Source organism: Siphateles boraxobius, unplaced genomic scaffold, assembly GCF_051911475.1.
Source record: "Siphateles boraxobius isolate OS27281-9 unplaced genomic scaffold, OSU_SipBor_1 25, whole genome shotgun sequence".
In the NCBI taxonomy this organism is placed as follows: Eukaryota; Metazoa; Chordata; class Actinopteri; order Cypriniformes; family Leuciscidae; genus Siphateles; species Siphateles boraxobius.
This window is the reverse complement of record NW_027508866.1, coordinates 20,401,183-20,420,401: the sequence shown is the minus strand read 5'-3', so window position 1 is coordinate 20,420,401 and position 19,219 is coordinate 20,401,183. Positions and strand designations below refer to the sequence as shown.

The 19,219-nt window shown below is 36.4% G+C and overlaps 2 protein-coding genes across 5 annotated transcripts in view; one reads left to right on the top strand and one right to left on the bottom strand.

Moving 5' to 3' along the window:
* The window catches only part of anxa3b (annexin A3b), a 275,725-nt gene extending 262,853 nt beyond the window's left edge, over positions 1 to 12,872 (top strand). For 2 of the 4 annotated variants that reach the window (XM_077243137.1, XM_077243138.1), the window contains exons 2-14: positions 4,558 to 4,600; positions 4,745 to 4,792; positions 4,888 to 4,975; positions 5,107 to 5,201; positions 5,295 to 5,408; positions 6,071 to 6,161; positions 6,244 to 6,323; positions 6,427 to 6,483; positions 6,647 to 6,740; positions 6,914 to 7,009; positions 7,414 to 7,472; positions 7,599 to 7,721; positions 12,401 to 12,872. In XM_077243137.1, the coding sequence (XP_077099252.1) occupies positions 4,586 to 4,600; positions 4,745 to 4,792; positions 4,888 to 4,975; positions 5,107 to 5,201; positions 5,295 to 5,408; positions 6,071 to 6,161; positions 6,244 to 6,323; positions 6,427 to 6,483; positions 6,647 to 6,740; positions 6,914 to 7,009; positions 7,414 to 7,472; positions 7,599 to 7,721; positions 12,401 to 12,463 (1,023 nt within the window). In that variant the 5' untranslated portion in view covers positions 4,558 to 4,585 and the 3' untranslated portion in view covers positions 12,464 to 12,872. Of the gene's footprint in view, positions 1 to 3,944; positions 4,119 to 4,555; positions 4,601 to 4,744; positions 4,793 to 4,887; positions 4,976 to 5,106; positions 5,202 to 5,294; positions 5,409 to 6,070; positions 6,162 to 6,243; positions 6,324 to 6,426; positions 6,484 to 6,646; positions 6,741 to 6,913; positions 7,010 to 7,413; positions 7,473 to 7,598; positions 7,722 to 12,400 lie in introns of those variants that run through there. The other 2 variants (XM_077243135.1, XM_077243136.1) reach the window with 2 other exon arrangements.
* A 1,296-nt stretch (positions 12,873 to 14,168) lies between these two features.
* On the bottom strand, positions 14,169 to 18,921 carry paqr3b (progestin and adipoQ receptor family member IIIb). The gene is made up of 7 exons (XM_077243139.1): positions 18,750 to 18,921; positions 18,068 to 18,266; positions 17,832 to 17,994; positions 17,316 to 17,471; positions 15,925 to 16,122; positions 15,072 to 15,162; positions 14,169 to 14,950 (listed from the first exon to the last, which is right to left on the bottom strand). The coding sequence occupies exons 2-7, from the start codon at positions 18,250 to 18,252 to the stop codon at positions 14,820 to 14,822; spliced, it is 924 nt and encodes a 307-aa protein (XP_077099254.1). The 5' UTR covers positions 18,253 to 18,266; positions 18,750 to 18,921; the 3' UTR covers positions 14,169 to 14,819.
* Between the last annotated feature and the right edge of the window lie 298 nt (positions 18,922 to 19,219).

The following is a 19,219-nucleotide window of genomic DNA, read 5'->3' as shown; positions in this document are numbered from 1 at the left end:
CAATCTTCTATCTTTTTAGTCTAGCTGTGGTTAGTCTTAAAGGCAGCAAAGGCTTTATTTCAATGTGTTTATGGACCGAGCATATGCAGGCAGCATTTACTTAATTTCAGCTAATTGCACTTTCTCCTGATTTAGACAAGACTCCACCATGTGGCATCATGTAGAACAACAGCCTGAGGTGATTCAATCAGAACCTCAGCTTGTCATCTATTAACTTTATATGATAAATTCATTATAGCGTAGCTTATATGACACATATTAATGCTGCCTTCATGTGGTATTTCGTGAATTTCCTACTTCCCACTTCTGAAGACGTGATTAGACTACAAACTTGTCGCATTCAAGAGCTTTGTTGTCGGAAAGAACAGGAATCATGGAGGACACTAGGTTTATTCTTGTTTATTTATTGGGGAAATCTTATTAAATCCTAAATGATATTTAGCGTCCCATTCATTGACAACCCACATTTACCACTTTAGCATATCTAGACTATAGCCTATAGCCTATAGCCTACAGCTTGCTGGCGATTCTGGAATTTCGGTCCAATATAGGCTATTCAGGCAATTTAAGATGCAATAGCTACCCTTGCAATAGCTACCCAATAGCTACCCGTCTAATGTCTTTTTAGCTAAAATCATTAAACACATTAAAAAGCATAAAAGTAGCTTACATAAAATAGGCTACCAATGTTTATAAAAATATTGTAACTAATACATTTAAAACAAAACTTTTATAACTATAAATAACACACACACACACACACACACACACACACACACACACACACACACACACACACACACACACACACACACACACACACACACACACACACACACACACACACACACACAGAGAGACACACACACATGTTTTTACAAAAACATATGTGACAACTTGACCCTGACATGAGATCTATGAAAAAATTCTCTAAGTTAAACCTTCAATTAAAATCTACTGTCATCATAAAATCTATACTGTCATTATATAGTTGACTATTGTTTGATTGTATGCTAGTGTAGTTTTATTGTTTTTCACCACTTAGCTTTAGCAAAAATATGAGCACTCAAAGCAGAATATTTTACATAATCAGTAAATTTTATTCTGTATATGTGAAACTATATGGGCAAAGTTTGATTCGTGTTGGAGTATGTTTAGTGGAAGTTGTGATTTTTGTGCAAAAATTTTACATTTAAAATGTTTATTAAATACAGACACTGCTCATATGCTTTTTATGCATTAATTTAGCAGATAAACTCTTATTTTGTGGACATCTAAAAAAGGCATAACAGTGTTTCAGAATAAAATTAAATTTCAAATTTCGTACATTTTTGTCATTTTCTGTGTTTGGAACATACAAATGAGATAAATATTTGTCTCATTTTGTATGTTCCAAACACAGAAAATGACAAAAATGTATGAAATTTGAAATTAATTTTTTAATTTATCCAGTTTAAAAAAAGGTAAATAAAAAGTAAAAAAATAAAAGTATATATAGCCTACCATATTTCATATATGGACGTATTTGACTGCGGATTCTGTATTTGTATGCTTCAGCTCAGTGATCTTCTCAGAGCACAAAGATCTCCTGGTCTCTCTGGGAAAGACTTGCTATCCCTCAGTGTTCTGCAATCTGCACTTAAGACGTTTTTCTGACTTGGATCATCCGCTGCTTCCTTCAACCCATAATTTGCTCAAGTGTGCTGCAGTGGAGATTCGACTAGATAAAAGAGGGCTGGTGTTTTACATACACTCAGCTGGCCTCTTATGAAATTGAAATATTAATGTATCTATACAGCAGTGGTGTGGAGAACAGGTGATTTACAGAGGTTGTAAACCTCAAAAGCTCTTGACAAATGAGAGCTGAATCAAAAACATAGACTTTCATCAAGCCCTTTGGTTTCCACGCTTTCTCAGTTTCTCATCTCTGGAAATTCCACGAGGTCAAGGCTTTCGAATTCGAAAAATAAAGCTAACTTTGTATTTTCCCCAGTGATAACCAGCAGAGGGAGACATCAGACAGTATAACCTCTAAAGTCTAAATATGGAGTTAGATGGGGCTGTATCTCAGTCAGAGTGAGTAAAAGTCTCATATATATATATATATATATATATATATATATATATATATATATATATATATAGAGAGAGAGAGAGAGAGAGAGAGAGAGAGAGAGAGAGAGAGAGAGAGAGAGAGAGAGAGAGACTTTTACTACACACATTTTATTTTTTTTATCTATCATTGGTTTTGTATGTTGGTTACAAACATCTAAAATTAGCATATTTTGTTTGTGAATTCTGCCCCCCATACTAAAATTACAGTATCTTGAAATAGCTGACCAACTGAACACAATTAAACCAAACGATCAGCATTCAGACAAGAGTCAATTATACAATGAAGGGACATTGTAAATTAACTAAATGAAAACTATTTTCGACACAATTTTTTTTTTTGCTAAGTAGTTTTATACATTTACATTTATGCATTTGGCTGAAGCATTTATTTAAAGCAAGATAGATGGATGGATGGATGGATGGATGGATACATAGATAGATAGATAGATAGATAGATAGATAGATAGATAGATAGATAGATAGATAGATAGATAGATAGATAGATAGATAGATAGATAGATAGATAGATAGATAGATAGATAAGTTAGGGTTAGGATTAGTAAAATAAATTGGCATGTAGTTGCAAAGTTACTTATAGTCAGTAGAATGTCTGTTGGGGAGCATCACAATAAAGTGTTAGCAGATAATAAGCAGACACTTTTAATACTAATACTCTAATGAGAGTTAGTTGACATCAACAGAATGTATAAATGATGTTTTGTGTTTGTTAAGAGCTCATTTTTTATTACTCCCGTCCCTCATATCTTTCCTTGATGTTGAAGTGACTTTTCCAACCCTCGATTCCATGTCAGCTTTTTCTGATGGATGGTAACCTGCTGTTGTTGGTTTTGTATGGAACGGTCATATGGTCAGTGGTTTCTGTGTATCTTCTCATCTGTCTCTACCTCCTCTGCACATACGCTGTAGGATTCAAAAAGAGGATTGTGGCATGGAAAACACAGACTTTGGAAACATCTTATAGCTTAATGTAATTTGGTTACATCTGTCTATGTGTTTGTTGGGCTTGTAAAGATCACGGTGAGTTGGGATTGTTTCATATAAATGATTATATAATGCTTTTAAAATGGATATTTGTCTTTTTTAGGGTTTTATACAATATATAGTTTTAGGACATGTGATAACTTCCACAACTAAACTAGGAAAGGACAAGAGAAATTTATTATTTTATGGCTGTGAATATTGTACTCATATTTGATGTTTCAGATTATGATTTTATGACTGTGCTTATGAACAGCTGCTGGTCCTGGCAAAAGATTCAGCGTTAATAATACAATCAGTCAACTTCCTTATTTCCATAGGAAATTATGAAATGCGGTTTAATTTGACTAACGGTAGCCTAATAAAACTAACCGGATATCATATTTCTTGCTCGTTTTTCTTGCTCATTTCTTGCTCACGCGAGCCATGACTCAAACTCGTAGATTAATCATCTATGAAAGTGTTGTCCTGCTGAGAACAGCTTTTTAAATATGGGATTTAATTAATTATTTATTATAGAAAGTGTAATGGCTGGAAATTAAATGTAGTTTAAAACAAAACAAAAATTAAAATAAAGAAACATTATGATGTTAAAATATGCTGCAATTTTCAATATTTAGTAATAATTTTTAATCAGTAGTAATAATAATTAGTTATGCTGAAAATACAACTTATAATAGAAAATATGCCCTGTATATTTAACATGCTTAAAAGATAATAATATTGCACTGGGGAACAAATGCAAAGTCATACTATGAGCTGAAACTTTAGGCTACATTTTAACTAGGTTATTAACACATTCATCATATAGGCTGTGTGATGTTTGGCTCGCAGTTGTGGCCTCGTAAACTAGCGTGATACACGCATTCAGGCCGAACTCGTGGAGTGATCTCATTTTGATCTCATATCCTTTAGTGTTTGGGTGTAGTCTGGTCACAGTCGTGAAAGGTGTGGCTTACAGTGCACACACACAGAGAGAGAGACGCTTCAGCAAAGGTAAAGTTGTAAGTTTTGTTGCGAAATCTACTGAAATCAGTGTTTATGCCAATCGTGCTGTTCTTAACCTTGTCGATTTTGATGTGTTTGTGTGTTACAATGCGTGTTGCCAAGTATTCGTGTGTAAAAGACGCGAGAATCATCATGTTTTTTTGGGTTTGCTCTCAGCGAGCTCAGTGATGTTAACTGATTTTGTCATTCTGTAGTGTGAATCGCTTATAAAAATTACATAAAACATAAACTTTGCAATGCTACTTGCGTGATCGGGATGTAATCCTCCATTTTGACTAAAAGATACGCAGCGTTAGAATTAATGCAGCTTTATGCTTTTGAAAACCTTACCAAAGCTTTTGATTGTGACTAACGTTAACAAGTTGAACTAAAAAACAGAAGTTCATTAATGTATATTTCTGTACAATGTAACATAATTATTATCTGGTTGCAGAGCTAAAACACCCAGCCACAAACAGCAGGAATGTCTTCTGTATGGGTCGGTACAGTTGTTTATTTCAGTTTTACTTTTACCCTTTTAGGATAGATTGACACTTCATTTACTTCTGAAAGTGTTTTTTTTTTTAAAGAAGGAAGATAATAGTTTATTCAGAACATTTAATACTTTCTATTTTACTTTCAGGATGACTTGGATCTTCTCCTGGAATCCCCCTCTTCTATGACTGTTACTGTAAGGTTGTCATTGTATTTTAGTAGTTGTATACAGTCAATATTGTATTTGAGCATATTTATTTAGTAATCATCAGTATGATCTGTTTTATTAAGTCAACAGCACGCGGCACCATTAAGGAGAAGCCTGGTTTTAATCCAGGGGAGGATGCTGCTGCTTTAAGGAAAGCCATTGAAGGCATTGGTAAGGAACTAACCTGGGTGTGGACTTTTAGTGAACTTACATTGCACATGTTCAACTGAGATGTTGAAATCATGTCATTGACTTAATGTCACAATGAGTAAATGTGCGTGTTTGCATTTTCAATTCCTCAGGCACTACTGAAAAGACTCTAATTGACATTCTGACTCAAAGAAGCAATGCCCAGCGCCAGTTGATCTGTAAAGCATATCAGGACGCCACTGGAAGGGTAAACCACCATAGCTGACACACATTCCCTGTGCAACTGTTGCAAATAACTGTTGTCTGTTGTTTAAAACCATGCATATGTTTTTCATCTCAGACTCTTTGCGACGACTTGGAAGGTGACACACATGGAGATTTTGAAGATGTTTTGGTGGCCCTGATCACTCCTCCTGCTAAGTTTGACTGCCAAGAGTTCATGCGTGCTATAAAAGTACACAATCTTGTTTCTTTTTGACTGCTAATAGTTTAAATGTCTTTATTTGGACTTTATTTTGAATTGAACGAAGATAAAGTCATTAGCTATGTTTCCATCCACTTATTTTTATGCAAATTTTGGAGAGGGATCTGTCTGCGTCCCGCAGTACTACAAACCACGTCCCTGCAAAATACACGCCTCCCGTGAAGAAACTAACGTGGATGTCATTGACTAAAACAATCTTTTGAAGTAAATTATGTTATGTTTCATGTATGGAATGTTTGCAAGACTATTGCTTTCGAATCTCATGAAGTGTTAAATAACAGCTAATAAAACATAAATTATACTATTAAATTAATACAGACTCATGGTAATAAAAGCTGAAAACCTACCGCCTAAATTTAAACCTTACCTTAAACCCACTCTTTCCAAAATATTAAAATTTATTGTAATTACTGAATTTTCTTTTCATTTTTTTGGATTTTATTTTTCTGATAAGCAGCAAGCCACTTCTATTTTTATTACATGTATTTTTTGCCATTTGCCAGGGAGTGATGATTTTGTTCTCTTAAGCACATGGGATGAAAATGTCAATTTGGCACGTAAGTTAAATTTGCAGCTTTGGATGGAAACAAAGCTATTGAAGTTAAATGCTAACAGCATGAGTTTCATCACAGGGTGCTGGTACAACCGAAAGCGTTTTGATCGAACTATTTGCATCACGCTCCAACCATCAGATCAAGGCCCTGTGTGATGCATATTTGGCTGGTTTGTATCTTTTTATGTTACTTATTTCATTTTTTGGGGGTACTTTGTCCCTTGGATCTCATTAAAATGTATATTTTTCCAGAAACCGGAAAACCTCTGATTCAAGACCTGAAATCTGAGGTGTCAGGGGACTTTGAAAAAACATTGTTGATCCTCGCTGAGGTTCAGTCAAATAATTTTTTTCAGTCCTGCATCATATTTAAATTAATTCAAATGAGTTATGCAGCGGTCATGCCTTCAATTTGTTTGTCTTTCTAACTAAAAGGGCAAGAGGGATGAAAGTACTAATGTGGACGTGGCAAAAGCTAAAGCGGATGCTAAGGTAAAGTGAAGACGCTATTGCTTATCTTTCTATTCAGTTATTTAACCCAAACTAAATGCATCAAATGAAAAAACAAAATGTTCCAAGAAAAACTCATCCCACCAAAATGGCGGTAACCATGTGGCGATTTTCTGTTATATCTACACTTGTTATTTTTGCGCAGATCTTGTACGAGGCGGGAGAGAAAAAGTGGGGAACTGACGAGAGCAAGTTTATCGACATCCTCTGCCACAGAAGCGTTCCTCAGCTCAGACAAAGTACCTCCAGCAGCTTAGACAGCATCATAATCCATCATTTTATATAATGCAGAAATGAATTTAAGGCATATGTGATATAAATGGAACTGAAAGAAATAATGTAGATTCAGAATCACTCACTGTTCCTGTTTACTCTCAGCTGTGTGACCTTTGTTTCAATCTTTTTCTCTCAGCTCTGGTTGAGTATAAGAGTCTGAGCGGAAAGACCCTTCAGGAAAGCATTGAAGGGGAGATGTCTGGAAGACTCGAGGATATTCTGGTGGCTATAGGTGGCATTATAAAGTTGTTTTTTTTTAGTGGTGTTTGTTAAGGGACTGTTAGGGGCCGTTCACACAGAACATGTTTTTCCATTCCACAATGCTACTTTTTTCAAGTTCTTTCAATGTAAATGCGCCAGACGGATGCGTTTGATCGCTGCATTCGTGTCTTTTGCAGAGTCTCGCACGGTGTTCTAAAAATGTGGCGCTCGTGTTCAAATAAGTTCATCTTTTAAAAAACGCGTCTCTATACCTTGTTTTTGTTTGGCTTCACTGACCTGAAACTTGAGTGAACGGCCCCATACTCTTCCTCATGCAATGCATGTGTATTTAAATTTTTAAAAAAATGCATTATATTTTGTTACATGCTGTAATTTTCCACTTGGAAAATGGAATTGAAAATGTCTCTGCTTTAGTGAAATGTGTGAAGAGCGTCCCAACATACCTTGCTGAGCGTCTTTATAAAAGCATGAAGGTTAGAACTGTAATTCTGTATTTGCTTCCAATTTTTTACCACATTACAGTGAAACATGATTCCATAATGACTACAACAAAGCAAGTAATCATCATTTTTTTAACAGAAACTTGTTCTTGTTTTCAGGGTGCTGGAACCACTGAATCCACCATAACTAGAATCATAGTGAGCCGTTCAGAGGTCGACCTGCAGGACATCAAGGCAGAATATAAGAAGCTGTTTGGCTCTTCCTTATACTCTGCCATTGAGGTAAGAAGCATTAAACTTAGGATTTCGGACAAAGACATTCTAGACTTATAAGTTCTATTTCTATTTTGTTCCGTCACTTAAATGCTGAGAATTGATGTACACCTTTAGTAACATGTAAGACTCAAGAGGAAGCTGATATCCAACCTGGATTGTATCCAAAAAACAAAACCACAGCTGTCCAACTCACTGCGGAATTAAATGTGCTCCTCGACTCTCCTGAAGAAAAACCTGTTCGTCAGAAGCTCCACAGAGTCTAAATTCATGGTCGGGCTGTTATAGCGCAACCTTTGTTTACTCGTACCAATCCCAAATGTCGATTTCATTAGTGCCAACAGTGCAAATCTTGGGCTGTGGACAATGAGAAACATGTATTTTCTCTGATGAGTCCACCTTCCCTGTCTTTCCCACATCCCACATGATGGTTTGGACTGCAATATCATGGCCTTCCCTACTGTGCTTGATGGACTCGCACTGCCAAGGACTACCAAACCTTTCTGCAGGACCATGTACACCTGATGATTCAAACATTGTACCCTGAAGGAGGTGCTGCGTAACAGACACAGCAAGACTTGTGACAGAGTGGTTTGCTGAACATGAAAGTGAAGTTGAACATCTCCCACCATGGCCTGCACAGTCACCAGATCTAGATATTTTTCAGCCACTTTGGGGTATTTTGGAGGAACAAGTCAGAAAACAGTGACCTGGCCATTGTTCAGGAAGAGGAATGCCTCAAAATCCCTCTGGCCACTGTGTGTGAAGGGCTTGTAACTGTCATTTCCAAAATGAATTGTATAAAGGTAATATGATGCCATAAAGAATTGCATGCCCAAGGGTAAGATTTGTGAAAGTGTACATAAGATTACAAGCGTAAATTAAATTTGCATGTGCAAGAGAAGATTTGTAAAGGTGTAAATCGCCTTTCAAGTGTAATAAAAAAAATATTTGTAGAAATATTTAAAATAAATATGATCTGTATTCCTCTGACTTCCATTTTTCTGCGCTTACACTTTTGGCACGTTTTTTTGCGCACAAATACAGCCAAAAGCACTGCAAGCCTGTGAACAGCAATTTGCACGCGAAAACAAAAGTGTCAGGAACTGCTAAACCAATTGATCGCGTAAAAACCAACCTTTGTGTAAAAAAAAATAACTGTTGCAAATGTCTGAATGACTTGTTGTGTACATGGGGCAAAAAAGCTCCCGAAATAACCCGATTTGTACAGTTGCGTCTTTCTTTTAGCTGTGCTCACTCACAGTTGTGGCACGATTCTCTCACTCATTGAGTTTTGCAAGCGTGAAGAGGAGGGCGGGTCCAACTTCTTCATGTAGCCAATCAAATGGCTTCTCGATTTACTCTTATCTGATTGGTTCAATAAACACGCCACATGTTAGAACATATCTTTTTTCATAATTTGGCTTAGCATCGTTCTCAAAATGGTACTTTTAATGCACACATACATGTTAAATAAATAAATCACGATGGCTTAATAAGCTGTGCACCATTACTATATGAGTTCATACTGAATTTCGACCTGGTGTTAACATTATTGGATTTAATTAGTATATATTATATAATCTGTTACACTTCTGAGCTGATGTTAAACTTTACAATCAAAACATTTAATACCCATGTAATAATACCCTTCTGGTGCAGTGTTTTTCACATCATGTCTCTGTTCATGGTATTTAACACTCAATTATATATTTTGAAATATTGTCTTGGTTGCACTGTCAATATAGATTCTGTGACTGATCAAGCTATTATATGTAGCTAGCATGAATAACAAAATGCTTTCTCTGTGTCCAGATTTGACAGTTAATGAAAAACTGATAGTAAATCAGCATAAACGCAACTTTGACAGAAAGTAACTAATTATGTCTGAATAAAAACCCAGCAACCAGGGAATACACAGCATCTAGATATGTTTATATAGAGAGCTATACAGCCATCTAGTGGTTACACGATGGCATTGCAGGTGATAAATGGTGCATAATTTAAAGATGCCCTTAAAATACATGTTAAAGGGAAAAAATATTATTATAACTCATTTTAGTAAAATAATAATTCTGGAATCAACCATGATTAATTGACAGGTGAAATTATGCATGCAGTGCAGATACTATGCCTACATTCAGCAGCATCAAGATTACAAACTGATGAGCAGGATACATGAACTGAATTCACACAGTTTGAAAGTCAATATGAACTCATATAGTCAGCATAATGGTGCACAGCTTATTAAGCAATCATTTATTTATTTATTGAACATGTGCGAAAAGTACCATTTCAGCAAAGAGAACGTTTCTGAGCCAAAAGAAGATACAGATTTTATAATTTATTATTATGCTTCAACAACACAAACAAACAAGGTGCATTATCAAAATCTCTGAATATAACCGCTATTGTTCTAATGAAGATAAAGATGTGTTCTGGCGACTGGCGTGTTTGTTGAACCAATCAGATAAGAGTAAAACGAGAGTCAGCTAGAAGCTCATTTGATTGGCTACATGAAGAAGTTGGTCCCGCCCTCCTCTTCACGCTAAAACTGCAAAACTCAATGAGTGAGAGAATCGTGCCAAAGCTGTAAGCGCAGCTAAAAGAAAGACGCAACTGTACAAATCGGGTTATTTCGGGAACTTTTGCCTCAAGTACACAAGTCATTCAGACATTTGCAACAGTTATTTTTTACACCAAGGTTGATTGTACGCGATCAATCTGTTTTGCAATTCCTGACTCTGTTTTCGCTTGCAAATTGCTGTTCACAGGCTTGCAGTGCTTTTGGCTGTATTTGTGCGCAAAAAAACGTGCCAAAAGTCCAAGTGCGGAAAAATGGAAGTCAGGGGAATACAGATCATATTTATTTTGCGTTAGCATGAAGCTACAGCTTCACAATACATGAATAACACTTACGAATAACAGTAAAATGCTGCAAATATTTTTTTCTTACACTTAAAGGTTGTATCAGTGATTTCAGGCCCAAAAATAAATGTCTAATCTTTCCTAACGATCCGCTAGCTGCCTGCCCCATAAGCATGCCGTCCAAAAACCGCGTCTCTGTAGGCAGCCTAGGCTCTGAGATCTGCACACAAAAACAAATGGGTACAACCACCACTCAAAACCAAAATAAACAGTGTTCCAACCAATCACTGACAGGGGCGGGTGTTGTGAGGTTTTGCGCTCGTGCACGGCTGGACGCGAAATCGGAGCGACACCCGCTCTTGTCAGTGATTGGTTGGAACACTTTATTTTGGTTTTGAGTGGTGGTTGTACACATTTGTTTTTGTGTGCAGATCTCAGAGCCTACGCTGCCTACAGGGGCGGGCAGCTAGCGGATCGTTAGGAAAGATTAGACATTTATTTTTGGGCCAGAAATCACTGATACAACCTTTAAAAGGCGATTTACACCTTTACAAATCTTCTCTTGCACATGCCAATTTAATTTACGCTTGTAATCTTATGTACACTGTCACAAATCTTACCCTGTGCATGCGATTATTTATGGCAGAATATTAAAAAATCTTCTCTTGCACATACAAATTTAATTTACGCTTGTAATCTTATGTACACTTTCACAAATCTTACCCTGCGCATGCGATTCTTTATGGCAGAATATTACCTTCATGTAAGTGATGCTGTATTGGCTGCAAAAGGAGGCCCTACTACACCATACTAATAAATGATTGTGGTCTTAAACCAGGTGTTTCAGTTTCATAGTGCAACCCTGTACCTTTCGACACGCAGGTAAAAAAAAAACATTGCTCGTTAAGGGGCAGTTTACACAACGTTTCAACTAAAAACTGAAAACTTGTTTTCAAACATTTTTGAAAACAGGTTTTAAAGTACTAGCACTGAAAACGATACTGTTATCGTCTCTGCGTAAACTACAAAATTGTGAAAATAGTGATGTCATGCGCATGTGTATTACGCGTGCAGTCTATATGCTTAGTGTTTCTCTAACAGTGACATCGCTATCTACTGGCCTGACATGAATACAGCATTTTTAATCGTTTTGACGGATCCCTGTGAAGGGGATTGTTTTGACAACAGTGTCGTCTGTACGCGAAAAGCTTTTCCGTTTTTAGTATTTCGTTGTTGTGTAAAAATACCCTTAGTCAAAACTACAACTGAACAAGCATGTAAAGTAGGGCCTTCCCAGAGGACTTGAAGGCAGCATGTGACTGAGCATCTTGAGGAGGTTCATAAATTGAATTTACTAATTCAATTGACTCCATAAAAACAGCCTACGCCATGTTGATTTTACTAAGGTTCTTTGTAATATCGTACAGCATCGTTCTTTCAGCAGATTTGACCCGCATGTGTGCCTCTACACACCCAGACCATCAAACATGCTTTGTACTTCGACCTGAAACAACGGAAAGGAAACAAAGAAACATGATGATGCTTCAATGCAGCAGATTAGTGAATAATGGGGAGGATTCACTAATCTGCTGCATTGAAGCATCATCATGTTTCTTTGTTTCCTTTCCGTTGTTTATTTTACTTTACTGTGAAGTTGCTAGTTCCCTCCAGCTTGCTTCTTCCACTCTAAAACCAGTGCTTTTTTAACAAAGATACCTAACGCATTTCTAAATCATAAAGGTTGTAAATGTTTAGCAAGTGCAGTATGATGTTTAATGTCAGCAGTCCCATGAATGACCTCATCTTATTTTTTATTGTAGTCTGAAGTATCTGGGGATTTTTGCCAAACCCTCCTGAAGATCTGTGGTGAAGATGGCAAATGAATGTATTCAGCACAAACCCTTCGTAACAGAAGACATCACCGCGGAATTGCTATAATGTGAAAGAATGTCCAAATATATTTCTTTTATAAAAATGCTAATAATAAATCAGAAGAGCTTTATGAAATTTATATCTTGTACTAACTTTTTTTACAATCATAGATAACTTGTATACTTGGTAATAACCTTAATCTAAAGCGAATGTCAAATTTATTTCCAGAATCTACATTTTGATGTGCCAGGACTTGATTACATTTTGTTCCTGCATTGTGAAATAATGAATAAAGTGTGTAGTTTTGTCCTTGATCCAGCAGGTGGCATGAAGTACATGATTATGGTAGCCTAGTGGTCAACAATAAAAATCTCTTGGGATTCCATGAATGGGATGAGCATTAAATTTTAAGTGAAGCAAGCGACTGCTCCTTTTGTCTTGTCAGTCACTCATAAGTACATACAACTACAATTAGTATGACATTTGGTCTCAATTCTGATACTGGAATTAGACTTTCATCCTCATTTTTGGATTATTACTATCTAATCCCCAAAACAATGCAGATTGTCATGAGAAAGTGGTGTATGCAGATGCTGGTAAAACACACAAAAGATTCGTAGCCTCTTTTTTCAATAAGGATGCCACTGATAAGATTTGTAACATGTATTAATTTGCTCTAGAGCATCTGTGAGGTCAGAAAGGCAGATTGTGAAATGATTTGAGGCCCAGAAGAATGATTTTGTAAAATAAAAAAATTATTCTGCGATATAGTTTTCATCAGTGGTAATGTTGCATTTGGAGATAAAGACACAATTTGTGAGCAATAAAGAAATGTTAATGCAATGGAAGCAGATTTTACATAGGTCTGCCGTGAATCAGTTTTTTATTGCAATTCATCTGATATAATTAACACAAGTATATGTAGGCTGCAGTCAGAAGTGAAAACTCACAGTTTATCTTCATTAGTGTTCATAATCTACAGTTTATACTTAAGTAAAAAGTTGACCTAAACCACATCTCTTTTCAATTAGTCTTCAGACAGCAAAAGAACAATACCCTGGAAAATCCCTAATGGCACTAGATTAGGACAAAACACTCGGATTACAACAGATTTCAGATTATGATTAAGAGTCTTTTATGATGTCAAACTCCAAAATGTAAGACATTTGATGGTATCAACGAGAGATTAAAGAGAGACCATGCCACAAGGTCAAGTTTGAAGTTGCCAACAGAATAACATTCATTGTTCTTAAGGATTACACTATATTTAAGCAATTTTATACTACGGGGCTGTTGAATGCTTGATTCTGATTGTTGACAAACGTGTGTTATTTTCAGGGAAACGCTCAGATAAAGTAGTTCCAGGCAGATTTTGACAGCATTACAGTTCCATATCACTTCGCCAAATGATTTCAGTTATTTTAAATGACCTCACAGCCTACAACACAAAAATAATCAAAATCTGCAACGACACTGACCAAGCAAAACGCAGCCTGCCGCAGTTGTATTTTACAGTTCAATAAGGTGATATGGAGTAACTGTCAGTTCAGAGTAAAAGCGACTATGGGTTTTGTTCACTTTTCTTGCGCCAACAAAAAAAAAGCGTCAAATGAAGGCAACGTAGTCGTAGAAAACCCGTCAAATCAAATTAGTGGACCGGAAATAATTGCTGGCATGCAGTAAACCTTTTTTGTCAACTAAAAGACAGGCAGCAGGAACGAACAAGGCTTTTTATTCAGTTTCATCATTCAGGCAGTTTATATCATTTCCAGAAGATTAAAATATCAAATAAAGAATATCAAACCGCTAACAGAAAGTGTAAAAAGGATGAGGAGAAACAGTCACACAAAAAGGTCTGTAGTGGCTGCCTCGATACATATTCATAATCAACTCAGTGCAAGTATTTTTTGACCCATTGTTTACATTAAGTACTGAAGATGCTTGCTTGGTCATTTAAATTCCCAGAATCCAGTGCTGCTATACATGAACTCAGTGCGTTTAATACATCAAAACAACTCCCTTTACAAAACAAGTATTTTAAAAAAAAGTCACAAAATTACAGTAAACTAACTTCTAACATCAGTCACAAAACAGTGAGAGTTAAGGTCATTTAAATGATGGACATTCCAGAAAAGTGAGGCAACGCTCAAAAATGCATAAAGTAACAGACAAAGACAATGTATATCCAGCAGAGAATGTGTATGAAACATTTCTTCAGCGATAACAACTCAACACGATATTGATTGCACGTAACCCTAAGGTACGTTGTTCAAAGGCAGATGAGAGGTAAAGTTTCATTGTTCGATTCTATTAGCACAACTTAAACTAATGCCAAAGAAAATGGCTCAGATGATTTTATAAGCATGTTTAACCACTGCTGCAGGGCTGATTGTGTCTGTAGTTCATGATGTAGACAGCGGTCTGATGCCACCAGTAGAACATGACGACCACCAGCACGTGCCAGAGCTGGTGACTGGCACCAAGATAGTTCAGCTGGCCTGTAAGGACAGACAACAAACAGTGGTGTAAGTATTTGCTCTATTTTCAATTTGTTTCTTGACTAATTTGGTGTGGTGAGATTATTATAATTATTTACAGGAATTGAACAGAAAAAATTACCTGGGAAGTATCGTTCTGGGATTTTACTGACGTAGAAAAGGAACGCTGAGGCAGCGATCACGTACATGATCATGACTCGAGGAAAAAACATCTGTAAAGAGAGGAAGTGCTTGTCAAGAATCAAGTCATGAACATTTATGTTGGTCATGAGCATTTAAATGAACTCTTTGCCCACCAGCCCACCATGTTTTATCTTAACATGCAATATATCAAAAGAAAGAACAGACCCTCTGCCTTTAAACAAAAAAACTTTTATTCTAGCTTCATGCATTATTTTTTTTTCTATAAACACTTTTTTTTCATAAAAAAAAAAATCAACATTTTGAGCAAAAAGCTGAGAAAAATCAAATTTTGGTCAAATCCAGAACGGATTCAGAACGATATTCAAAACACAGATGGAGTAAATCGACTTCAACACCCCCAAAGCTTCTCAGTCCTATAGCTCGTCCTGGGTCGACATTTCATTTTTGTGGTGGCTGAGGAGAGATCCCCTGATGTGATTGTAAAGCGCTTTGGTTGTACAGTAGTAGGCCTACATGTGATAGTGCTATATAAATGCCTCATTCATTCATTCATTTATTCATTCAGTAACATTAGGCAGTTTTGATTTATATGCCGTTTAATATTGGTGATCTCGTTATTTTACATATGCGTATGATTACACATATCACTTGATTCTGCATCTTCTTCACCTGCGTTTTGATCAGGAGATTCAGTACTCTTTCAGAAAATGCGTAATAGCGCCCCCTATCGTATAACTGTAAATTCCTTCAATGGCGGGGAAAGAGTAAATCATAGAGCAATCGGTTTCCTCCTAATAGTGTCTCCAATAAATAACAAGAAAATATATAACCTTTACGATTTCAGAGTCAAATCCTCCGTTGATCCAGACCCAGTGGCAGGCTGGGATAATGCCGTATCCGGCCACGGAACAGAACATGACAGAGCGCAGCTTCTTCCAGTGATGTGTGAGGTAGAGCGGATGAATCTGAGCCGCAAACACAGCCAGGATGAGAGCCAGCACCGTCAGCAGGTACACCTGCCTCCAAAACTGAAACAAACATCATGTGTTGGATAACCGTAGTGGATATATATTAAAAAGTCGATCACTCCTAATTTGTACTTAAATGAATCAGATAACTATGGAGCCCCTAAAGGGACGATGGTGAAAAAAATTAGATGGAAGGAAAAAATATTTTTCACAATTTTTGCGTTCGCTTGCCAAACATTTGCGTTCCGGCAAGAAACTTGCATTCACTCACACAGAACGCAAAAGTTTTGCGAGCGAACGCAAAGTTTCTTGGGGGAACCCAAAACATTTGCTAGGGAATGGAAAAGCAATGATATATAATTTAGGTGGCATTTACATGATTTACAGTTACACGACAACTGTATTTGGGGGCCTGAAAACTTTTGAAAACGGGGATTCAAAGTACAAGTTTTTTGAACACGATACTGTTATCGTCTCTGTATACAACAAAAACGCGAATTTGTGAAACCTGAATTTGTTTCCCTTTACAAAGTGACATCGCCATCTACTGGCCTGGCATGAATAATACAGCGTTTTTAGTTGTTTTCGCAGATCCATGAACTGGGTTGTTTTGACAACGTTGTCATCTGTACACAAAACTTTTAAAAAATACAAAGGAAAAACTTTTACGTTTTTAGTACATCGTTGTCGTGAAAATGTACGCTTATTCCTCCCATCACCATGTCCCTTTAGGGGCTAGGTAGATAAACTCTACATAAACATAGCTTTTAAAGCCATGTGCAAGTAACACGGGATATCAAAGCATCAAGAAAAGAGATTGAATTCTTTAAGGTCTTTACTTAAAGTCAGCATGAAATGAAAATTCAAATCTATTTTCTGAATGCATGTTATAGATTTTATAACAACTCGTCTGTGCATGGTTTTTTTTCTTGTAATGTTATGTCATTACTGAACTTCAGGTGATGCTCACATTCTTCTGCATCGCCCTACCCTTTTTCTTTTTCGATTATCAGTTTCACTGAAATATTTGCCAATATGGAAGAAAAAAGTTGTCGCTACTTCGATTTCATTGTGACTATTATTTAATATAAAATATAATAAATTAAAATAACTACATTTAATTTAATACATAAATAATGAACGCAGTAAAATATTTTTTATAAAAAATAAAATTAATCAAAGCTGCAAAAAATAAACCATGCATCCTGGGACTTGAAGGCCACTCATTAAAAAAATAAAAACATCTGTCATACACTGTTGCAGTAGAAGGCATAGAAGACTCCAGGCACATAACATCCCAAAATCCCCACGGATATTCCAGCGTAGTCCAGAGCAAGCCAGCGGCGACACGTCTTCTCCGAACGATGACAACTGAACAAGTGGTAGCCCACAGAACACAGCATGCAAACCTAACCACAGAATAAAACCCATAAATCCACACTGAATCAACATGCACCAATGCTAAATTTCCTATATATTATAATCATTATATTCACAACTTGTTATAATTACTTCAATGAGCTCATTGATTTGTATATGCACATTTCTGAAATACATTATCAGATAAGAGATCACTCTAAATTATCATGTAGACGCATGCATTTCCTGCAAAGCTGCTTTGCAAGGATGTGTATTGTGAAAAGCACTATACCAATAAATGTGAATTGGACTGAATTGAATAAATTAAAAAATGCTTATTTGTCCTTGTGCCTTCTAGGTACTTTATAAAATATAAAGTATAGTTACAATTCCCCCACATTTTCTGTTACCTGAAAACAAAATAGTCCTATTGAATAAATCACATAGTCCTCTCGTGACGCCCCCGCAGACGGCAGGACTGTGGCCATGTCATATACCCCCAGCGAGAAGAACAGCAGGAACCCTAGCAGATGACTCCAGATGTTCACCGTCTCATTGGACAGAATGAATATACTGTGGTATATACAAGAAATAAAGATTAAACATTAGGCAACACATCCCGTTTCAAAAAGGGAAAGAAAAGCACCTTTTGAGGCAGAGTTTTGATGGCAGGTGTGCTCTGTATCCATCTGTGATGTACGGATTCTCCTTCAGAAACACTGGGATCTGCTCATAGGTGTACAAGCGGATCCCTCTGGGCACGAGCACAGGCCAGTACTGATAGCTGCCCAGCTCGATGTAATGGGTGCTCTTGAGAGGGTTCTGAGGCATCTTGGCTCAAGTGGCTTGAGGAACAAGGCAGATCAGTTACAGAAAGAAAAGACACTACTTGAAACTTGGAGAGTAATTACAGCTGTCTATACAGCTAAGTCTCATTTGTTTCAAAAACACACAAGCACAGACTGAAAAAGCCCCAAAATCAGCTCAAACTAAAATAAAGTGACATAAAGCAGCTCAGCAAGACAACTATTAAGCATTTAAACAGAGACAAATTATGCTACTATTGGAGTTTAAATAACTTTGTCTTTACATGTCTTTTTGCTACTAAAATAGCATTTAAATGTAAAAGTCTTAGTTTTTTCCTGAAAGCTATTATATCATAAACACAACCTAACAAGCAATACATTCCCGTTTATTTCTCAAATGTCGCACATGCATAAATGTTTTGTGATATGAAGCTGCTGCAGGCTAACAACAGCGCTACAAAGAGGATTAGATTAGCCTTTTAAATCCATTAGATCTCAGTGTAATTACAGCAAACCTCTCACCTCCACGTAAGGACCTGCCGTCTATGCCATTCAGCCCTATATATCCCTTAATTTCTGTTTAATACTAGAATATGAGCGTCATGTTGACAACCGGCAGCTAGCCGACCAGCTAAAGGCTAAAGAAGACACGATTGTGAGTGTGACATTAAAATCCTGCGACAGACTCACACACAATGTGACAGCAAGTCACTCTCGCTTTATGAGTGGAAAGCATATGCAAAGAAATAAAACAATTAAAAAAGGTTTTACATAAAAGAATATTACATGTTTAGAATAAAATTTTAGATTAAGTTTAAATGTAGATTTAAAAAAAATAAAATTAGGTTTCGCCCGAACCAATACAAATTTAGTTTCTTGTTTGATCGCTTACAATTATAAATGTGAAATCAAATGATAATAATAACATTGCGTTCCACATAAAGCTACTGGTATTGCTATCAAATAAAAAGAAAAACATGTTTATGTTATAA